The sequence below is a fragment of the Berghia stephanieae genome, chromosome 8 (assembly GCF_034508935.2).
Source record: "Berghia stephanieae isolate SIO BIC M18660-M18661 chromosome 8, UCSD_Bste_1.3, whole genome shotgun sequence".
Classification (NCBI taxonomy): Eukaryota; Metazoa; Mollusca; class Gastropoda; order Nudibranchia; family Aeolidiidae; genus Berghia; species Berghia stephanieae.
In genome coordinates, this window is record NC_088367.1 from 30,787,581 (window position 1) to 30,798,408 (window position 10,828).

Sequence of the window (10,828 nt, forward strand, 5' to 3'; positions counted from 1 at the left end):
AGGTACCGAGTTCCAATAGATAGATTGCGCTTGGCCGAGGAGTTCACAACATTGCCATCCGGAAGTATAACGGACCAACACACAAACTCTGTGTAACCATGAACTTTTATAGTCTGGTTAATACAGTGTAGTGAGAACAACTCACAAACGCGGATGGCAAAAACAATAACAAAGGCCTGAGTGACGTCATCTGCATACTATCTATACCCGCTGCGCTGTGTGGCCTTGAGCAATTATCTCGTCCTTGGCACTGCGGCTGATGCCTGAGATATTCCTTGGAATAGCCCCAAGGACAAATTTCCTCTATTTAATGAATAAAGGAAATTTCATTTCATTTCCGTAAATCAGAGTGTATCTCAGTTTCTGTGGCGTCAAACAGACATTAAGAATCTCTGCACAGGAAGCTAGCCTATCGGAGAAGTGAGTGGGGCAGGTACTTATGTTGATAATAACAAGAAAAGAATTGAGTAGAAAAGTGCCAGAAGACAATAGAGTATAAAAACTTTGCGGCGATGAGGTTTTGAACCCACTACCCTAATGTTACGACAACTCGACCTGGCCACGAGGGGATTGTTTTCAGCAAATGTTACAGAGCAAGTTACTATCCAAATTACTGCTGGATGGCAGCTGGGTTTCTTTGTTTGCGAAACGGTTTATCAAGTCATTGAGCTATAGATAGTATGCGCTTGGCTAAGAAGCTCACAACATTGCCATCCGGAAGTATAACGGACCAACAAACAAAACTGTGTAACCATGAACTTTTATAGTCTGGATACTACAGTTTAGTGAGAATTACTCGTAAAAGTGGCTGGCAAAAAACAACAACAAAGACCCGAGTGATGTCAACTTCGATCTATATATAAACAATACCCTATATCTGTAGAATCTGCATAGGAAAAGACGCAAGTTTCATTAATTATGAAATAAGAACATATTCACTAACCATAATAATGAAAATGATAATGATGATTATGATGCTGATGATGGCGATGATAATGATGATGATGATAATGATGATAATAATAATAATAATAATAATAATAATAATAATAATAATAATGATAATAATAATAATATGATGATGATAATGATGATAATAATAATAATAATAATAATAATAATAATAATAATAATGATAATAATAATAATAATAACAATAATAAAATAATAATAATAATAATAATAATAATAATAATAATAATAATAATAATAATAATAATAATAATAATAATAATAATAACAATAATAATAATAACAGTAATAATAATAACAATAAAACAAATGCAAAGGCACCATTGTGAGTGAGCCGTAATGGAACATATTATCTCGACCATTTCAATACTTAACCTCTGACTCACGAAAGGACAAAGAACAAAAAAAAAAAAAAAACACTAAAAAAACAAACAAAACAAAAAAACAAAACAAAACAAAACCAAAAGTAATAGAAAAAAAAAAAGAAAAAAAGACAACAAAAACCAAAAAAAAAAAAAAACAACAAAACAATCTCTTCCCGAAACAACAACGAAGGAAAAAAATAACAAAATCTTAGAAAAATAAAAACAAAAAAAAAACTCATGACAAACTCATGACAAGTGGATTAAGACGAAGGAAAAAACAAAAAACAACAAGGAAGTAAGTGTCGAGCGATTTCCCAGAGTCCGTGTTGCATGGTTACAGTTGTCCGTGTCGCAAAAACAGTACAGTGCTGTCGTAAAGTTGCCGCTCTCTGAATGGAAATAGTGACATCCGTTTGAGGTGTTGAGGCCTGGAATAGTCCCTGGAGTGTAGCAAGATCTAATGATCCCTTCCCAGCCACCTGATGCAAACAAACAAAATTGGATTGGAACGGTTTTTGTTATATCATTAATAGTGTAAATGTTGCTGCTCGAAGCTCGAAGAAATAAATACTAACCTGAAGTTGAATGTAAGCTTCAATTAAATTACAAAAACAGATCAAATGAACGTTTCGGGTTTCCCCTTTATCAACAAAACAGGATGATTGAAACACCACAGATGAATGAGATGATGTGGTAGTGGCGTAGTTAAGATGAATAAACCAATGGAGTTTATCCAGGATACTATAGCGTAAAACGGACAATAGCAACTGCTTGGTACCCTTTGGATAGGACGCTAGTCTATAGCAACGTACTTTCCGACAGATCTAACAGACCCAGCTACCCACCCAGTCATTGCTGGGTGGACAGGGGGGGGGGGGCAGACAATAATCTCGACTGTACCCGGGATCGGTCTCTGTCCCTTTGATTAGAAGCGATTGCACTTACAAATGGGCTATCGGGACTTCCCCCCCCCCCCCTTCCCCCCTCACTTGGTTAAGGCTAATCGGGAATTTCAGGAAGTAAGACAGCTCATTTTATTTTTCCCTTTTGAGAACTAAAATTTTAGAAAAAAAAAGATTTCAACTTGGCAACTAACGGTGATAAACATAACCCCACAGACTCATGTAGTTTATCATGTTGACTACTCTACCAATAAAACCATTGTAAAATTAAAAATTAAAATTGAGCTTTTATATAGGGCAATATCCACTAAACGTGCTTAAAGCGCTTTACAAGGGGTCCCTGACCAATGGCAACATTTAACATGTAAGACGGGACATGACGCATGTTTAGCGATATTACAATTTTTTTTCGGACAAAGACAACGCTGTTAACGGCCAGGTACTCATTTTACACCTGAGTACCGAGAGAGACTGTGAGTAAAGAGCCTTCTCCAAAGAATCAACTATGCACAGAGCGAGGCTCAAACCCAGGACCTTCCGATCCGAAAGCGAGTGTCATACCACAAGACCACATAGCCGCACATTGTTATCCCCTTCAATAACAAAACAAAACAAGAAGAAAAAAAACAACAAATTGTGACGCCCTTCCGAGATGCCCTCGCCTTGGCAAAGACTTGACAGAATCTAGACACTACATCAAACAAAGGTCTGATGTCAACAGGAATCACCCACGTTGTCCAAAGTGAGCAAATCAAGCCTCCCCAAGGCAAACATAAAAAAAGCAAGTGCTTGAAGCAGGGTTCAACGCTAGACCTTCCAGTTCACAATGCAACACATAGTAACCGCTCGACCACTTCGCCTCCCTCCCCGAACTTAACTTCTAAATAATAGTTGATTTAATGTACTCACAACCATACGTTGAGTTTTACTCGGCTATGTGGTCTTGAGGTATGACGCTCGCTTTCGGATCGGAAGGTCCTGGGTTCGAGCCTCGCTCGGCCTTGGAGAAAGGCTCTTTACTCACATTCTCTCACCGTACTCAGGTGTAAAATGAGTACCTGGCAGGTAACAGCGTTGTCTCTGTCCCAAAAAAAATTAATATCGTCTAACAGGCGTCATGTCTCGTTCTACTTGTTGCTGTTGGTCAGGTACCCCTTGTAAAGCTCTTTGAGCACGTTTAGTTGATATTGCGCTATATAAAAGCTTAATTAAAAAAAGAAAAAGCTCAATTTACTCACCTTCCAAGGGGGGCTGTACCTGTTTCCCGCATATTTGTGGAATGCCACCGACGTCACTGCACGGTTTGGCGTCAAATTGATAGGCTCTGAAATCTGGTCCGCATGGAGGGGACAGGTAGTTGTCACACGTGTAGCATCTGAGGCTGAGTACTGAAATTCAATCACAAATTAAATGTCGTTTAACTCTAACTGAAATGCAAATAACGGTAAATAGAAAAATAACAAAGACAAATATGAATTGAATGTTTGAAGCCTCTCCATATTTTCACGCTTTCGTTAGTGTATTTTACGATCACCGGCTTCAGGCAGCCCCTACCGTTTTCTAAAGACAAATATGGGGTTTCTCCAGAGGAAAATATAACCAGACAATAGACAACAGTCATGATGACGTCACTTTCCTCGTAATGACGCATAGTAACTTAGTAACTGGCTTTAAACTATCGGATTATGAAATATTTCTCCGACGAGCATAAACGTGTATCCAGAGGAGAAAAACATTATAAATATGATCGTGTTTTGACTTTTATACATTCTGATCACATGACATTTGAAAAGTTCTAGTCAGCATGAAGAATAAAAAGTACCGATTTTCTTTGTTTAGAACCACGCTGCTCGCTGTTGCTGGGCGACGTGACATCAGACTATTTAATCCAATTACAATAAGTTTAAGACACCACAACTAGTTTAACTCTCTCCTCACCAGCCATTTTCAGGATTTTCCCTAAAAGTTTCACACCCACCTAACACAGAAATATATTTGTTATCACTCAAACACGATAGCAGTAAGTTCTTGAGATTAATAATTTCTTTAGCAAACCATGCTCTACAACACACTTCATTTTCTTTAAATTTTATGATGTACAAGAGAATTTTGAATAAGAAATTGTTGGTTGTATCGTAACGAATGTAACGATTTTCCTATAGTTGGTGTCAACTAACTTGGCAGTAAACGTGGTGTGCCAAATCGGTCTAGTAAAAAGCTAGAGCATTCATAAAGCGCATTTCTAATAAAGGTGCCCAAAAGGCTTTACGATGATCACTAGCCAACGGCGACACTCAACATGTAGGAGGGGACATGACGCCTGTTTGGCGATATTACAATTTATTATGCGACAGATACAACGCTGTTCACGGCCAGGCACTCGTTTTACACCTGAGTACGGTTAGAGAATGTGAGTAAAGAGCCTTTTCCAAAGACTGAACGATGCGCCACTCAGAACGGGACCCTGGACCGTCACACCACTAGACCACTTAGTCTAATTAGCAATTATGTCGGAACGAACTTAATGAAGAAAATTAAGTTTAAAGTCAACATAATGCGAAATATATATATATATATATATATATATATATATATATATATATATATATATATATATATATATATATATATATATATATGTATTTTTTTTAAAATTCTTTTTTATTTATTTATTTATTAATTATTTTTTTTTTATTTATTTATTTATTTATTTTTTTATTTTATTTTTTTAATTTCCATTTTTTATTTCTTAAAAAATTTATTTATTATTATTATTTTTTAAATTTATTTATTTATTATTTTTTTTTCATTTTAAAATTAAATTTTTTTTTTTATATTTATTATATATTTTTTTTTATTAATTAATTAATTTATATTAAAGATGAACCCTCTCCTTACTAATTAACCTCCCCCCCCCAAAAAAAAAAGAAAAGAAAAAAGAAGAGATTTAATAGAGCAATATCCACTAAACATTCTCAAAGAACTTTTTATCACTGTTCAACGGCAACACAAAACACTAAGAACGAGGCATGACGCTTGTTAGGCGATATTACAATTTTTCCGACTGAGACAACGCCGTTAACGGCTAGGTACTAATTTTATACCTGATTACGGTGAGAGAATGTGAGTTCAGAGCCTTTTCCAAGAATTCAACTATGCGCCGAGCTAGGCTCGAACCCAACACCTTCCGATCCGAAAGCGAGTGTCATAACACAAGACCACATAGTCGTACAACTATACGTCCTAGGAAGTTGTCATTCTTGTTACGATTCAATGAACATTTTACTTTTTCATATTTATCTTATCCATCACGACATTTGAAGAAAAATCTTTGTCACTTTATTTATAATCATGCTACACAATGTGATGCATAGTCCTACATACAGCTTCCTAGTCTGAGTTGAAATTTTATTTTTCTTGTGTCTGGTAGAGATTATCAACGTCTACGTATTTGTAGATCTGATAACCCAAATTATTATGGTCTCATTGTTGTAATGGAAATATTCTCAAACCAGCGCAAAATATTCTCCATTGCAACACTATCAAAATGTACCCATAATTGCGCTCGGTTATCAGACCTGCAAATATGTTCTCGTTGGTACGTATGATATTTTGGGACAAATCCAGTATAAAACGGGGAAGGATAGAATTAAAAAAAACAACAAAAACAAAACTAATTCTCCTCAATGTAGGGATTAATTCTGACATGACACTAATTATGTAAGTTAAACTCAACATTTTATATTTATGATCATTTTGACGTCAAGCTTAATTTCCTTCATCTGTTTTATTCTGACTTAATACCAGATACCGGAGGGTCTAAGTAGCTCAATGGATAGAGCACTCGCTTCACACCAAATTGGTCCGAGGTCGATTCCGGATGAAGTCGATATTTTTTCCCCGAACACCTCTCTCCCCTGTGATTGGTTAGCTGAGTCTGTTTGATCTGGCGGAAAGTATTTTGCAATAGTCTAGCGTCCTTTCTAAGGATAGAAAGCAATTATTATTATTGTCGGTTCAACACTGTAGAAACCGGGATAAACTCCGGCTTCATGTACCAAATGTTATGACGTATACTAAACTTAAAATTCAAGTTTAAGTATAAAGTTCATTCCAACATAGTACAGTTTTGGTGCGGTAAGTAACAAATGTGAGTTAATTATATTGCGCAATTTCCATGACATGTAATCAAAGGGCTTTTAAAGCAGATCTAATCCCGTACTGTGAACCCCCCCCCCCCCAAATAAAAGTATATCACATTTTGGCCAGACACTCGTACTTCAGATATCACTCGATTAAATTGACCCACATCTTGCAAAACAAAAAAAAAATAAAAAAATAAAAACAACAACAAAGAAAACAAAAAAAAAACAACAAAAACATAACAAACAAAAACAACAAAATCCAAACAAACAAACAAAATAAACCAAAACATAAAACAAACAAACAAAAAACCCCCCAACAAAACAAAACAAAAACAAAACACAAAACAAACAACACCTCCCAAACATGGGAATTACAAAGTCCCAAATTTGAGAGTTTTTAACCAATGCGATGTTTTATTTAAGATTGAATATAATATTGATTTTCACTAAATTTCATGTCGAGTGCAAAACAAAATCGATACTCGAATACTAAAGAATTTCCTGACAGATGTCATAAAAGACCCCCCAAAAATACGAATACGAGATAATCCTTTCAAGAGGATATTGGCTTGAAGTAGAATCATTTTATATTTTAACAAGCTGTTCTTCCTTAAGAGAGAGTTGGTAGAACACAAGCTTCACTATCAAAGGGATCGAGATCCCCCACTGCTCACTAAGCAGAGATTGTGTAGCTGAGTTTGTTAGATCTGGCGGAAGGTACTTTGCGATAGACTCGCGTCCAGTCAAAATGGTACCAAGCAATTCCTATTATCAGTTTGACGATATGGAAACCGGGATAAACTCCGGCTCCATGGGTCTAATGACCCTGAATACCTTGTTTTCATCTGTAGAATACAATAGTATTAGTAGTAGTAGTAGTAGTAGTAGTAGCAGCAGCAGCAGCAGTAGCAGTAGTAGTAGTAGTAGTAGTAGTAGTAGTAGTAGTAGTAGTAGTAGTAGTAGTAGTAGTAGTAGTAGTAGTAGTAGTAGTAGTCGTAGTAGTCGTAGTAGTCGTAGTAGTAGTAGTAGTAGTATAGTAGTAGTAAGTAGTAGTAGTAGTAGTAGAGTAGTAGTAGTAGTAGTAGTAGTAGTAGGTAGTAGTAGTAGTAGTAGTAGTAGTAGTAGTAGTGTAGTAGTAGTAGTAGTAGTTAGTAGTAGTAGTAGTAGTAGTAGTAGTAGTAGTAGTATAGTAGTAGTAGTAGTAGTAGTAGTAGTAGTAGTAGTAGTAGTATAGTAGTAGTAGTACGTAATAGTATATATATAGTATATAGTATACTACTACTACTACTACTATTACGACTACTACTACTACTACTACTACTACTACTACTACTACTACTACTACTACTGCTACTACTACTACTAATACTACTACTACTACTACTACTACTACTACTACTACTACTACTACTACTAATACTACTACTACTAATACTACTACTACTACTACTACTACTACTACTTACTACTACAGACTACTACTACTACTACTACTACTACTACTACTACTACCTACTACTACTACTGCTGCTGCTGCTACTACTACTACTAATACTACTACTAGTACTACTACTACTACTACTACTACTACTACTACTACTACTACTACTACTACTACTACTACTACTACTAATACTACGACTACTAATACTACTACTACTACTAAACTACTACTACTAACTACTTACTACTACTACTACTACTACTACTATACTATCTACTACTACTACTACTACTACTACTACTACTACTACTACTACTACTACTACTACTACTATACTACTACTGACTACTACTACTAAACTACTACTACTACTACTACTACTACTACTACTACTATACTACACTACTACTACTACTCACTACTAACATACTACTACAATACTTACTATACACTACTACTAATATACTACTACTACTACTCTACACTATCACTACTACTACATTCTACTACTACTACTATACTACTACTCTATCTACTACTACATACTACACTACTACCTTACTAACTACTACTACTACTACTACTACTACTACTTACACATACAACTAACTACTACTACTACTAACTACTACTACTCTACTAAACTACTACTACTACTACTATATACACTTACAACCTATACATACACAATACACTATAACATACACTACAACTACATAATTACTTATACACATACATACTACTACACTTTACACTACTATAATACTTCTAACTATCTACTATCTACTAATATATAAACTACACTCTACAACATACTATACAATACAACTCTACTATAACTACTACACTACTACTACTAATCTACACTACTATACACTACACACTATACTACTACTATACACTACTCTCTTCACTACTACTACTAATATATACTACACTACACTCCTACACTTCAACACAACTACACATACAACTTAACTCTACTCACTATATTTACTATACTATACTAAACACCTCAACTACCTACTACCCTATACACTATACTACTAACTCACTACTATACACATACTTCTATACTACTACTACTACTACACACTACTACTACTATACACTAACTACACACACTATAAACTACTACACACAACCTACAATACTACTACTACTAATACATACTCAACACTCTACATACTCATAACATACCAACACCTACTACTCTACTACTATCATATAATAACTACTACTAATACTCCTATACTTACTACATACTATACTCAAACTATACACTACTATACTACTCCTATATCTACTCTCTTACATATATACACTATACCTACTTCATATACTACTAACACTACTACATCATACTTATACCCACAACTACTAATACTACACATACTATACTACTCACTACTATACAACTACTACCTACATACTACTACTACTACTACTACTACTACTACTACTACGACTTACTATACTACTACTACTACTACTAAATACTACTACTACTACTACTACTACTACACTCTACTACTACTACTACTACTACTACTACTACTACTACTACTAACTACTACTACACTACTACAACACTACTACTACTACTACTACTACTTACTACTACTAACTATACTACACTTTACTTACTATACTACTACTACTACACGACTACACTACTACTACTACTGACATACACTACTACACTACTACTACTACTACTACTACACTACTACTACTATATCTACTACTAATACATTACTGACTACTACTACTAACTACTATACTACTACTACTACACTACTACTACTACTAAATACTACTATACTACTACTACTATACTACTACTACTATATATACTACTACTACTACTACTACTACTAACTCAATACTATACTACTACTACCTACTCTCTACTAACTACTACTACTACTACTACTACTACTACTACTATACTACTTACATCTAACTACTACTACTCTACTATACTACTACACTACTACTTACTACTACTACTACTCTAACTACAACTACTACATACTACTACTACTACTACTACTACTACTAACTACTACTACAACTACTACTACTACTACTACTACTATACACTACTATACTACTACTACTACTAACTACTACTACTACTATATACATATACTACTACTACTACTACTACTACTACTACTACTACTACTACTCTACTACACTACTACAACTACTCTACTACTACTACTACTACTACTATACTACTACTACTACTACTAACTACTACTTACTACTAACTACTACTACTACTAACTACTACACTACTACTACTACTTACTACTACTACTACTACTACTACTACTACTACAACTACTACTACACTACCTACTTACTACACTATACTACTATACTACTACTACTACTACTACAACTACTACTACTACTACTACACTACTACTACTACTCTACTACTAATACTACTACTACGACTACTCTACTACTACTACTACTATACAACTACTACTACTACTACTACTACTTACTACTACTACTACTACTACTACACTACTACTACTACACTACTACTACTACTACTACTACTACTACTACTACTACTACTACTACTACTACTACTACTACTAACTACTACTACTACACTACTACTACTACTACTATACTACTACTACTATACATACTATACTACTACTACTACTACACTACTACTACTACTACTACTACTAACTACTACTACTACTATACTACTACTACTACTACTACTACTACTACTACTACTACTACACTACTACTACTACTACACTAACTACTACTACTACTACACTACTACTACTACTACTACTACTACTACTAACTACTACTACTACTACTACTACTACTACTACTACTACTACTACTACTACTACTACTACTACTACTACTACTAACTACTAACTACTACTACTACTACACTACTACACTAACTATACTACTACTACAATACTACTACTACTACTACTACTA

At 34.6% G+C, this 10,828-nt stretch overlaps 1 protein-coding gene across 1 annotated transcript; it reads right to left on the reverse strand.

Annotated features, from left to right (window-relative positions):
• Nucleotides 1–1,075: 1,075 nt before the first annotated feature.
• Nucleotides 1,076–4,184, reverse strand: LOC144978971 (uncharacterized). The gene is made up of 3 exons (XM_078925590.1): nt 4,178–4,184; nt 3,478–3,627; nt 1,076–1,816 (listed from the first exon to the last, which is right to left on the reverse strand). Exons 1-3 carry the CDS (start codon nt 4,182–4,184, stop codon nt 1,584–1,586), a joined length of 390 nt encoding a protein of 129 aa, XP_078781716.1. The 3' UTR covers nt 1,076–1,583.
• Nucleotides 4,185–10,828: the final 6,644 nt, after the last annotated feature.

What these genes read in the sequence shown, in the direction of transcription:
- LOC144978971 (XM_078925590.1), bottom strand. An exon ending in GGTACAGCCCCCCTTGGAAG is followed by an intron (nt 1,817 to 3,477) that starts GTGAGTAAATTG and finishes TGTTTGCATCAG; the next exon opens with GTGGCTGGGAAGGGATCATT.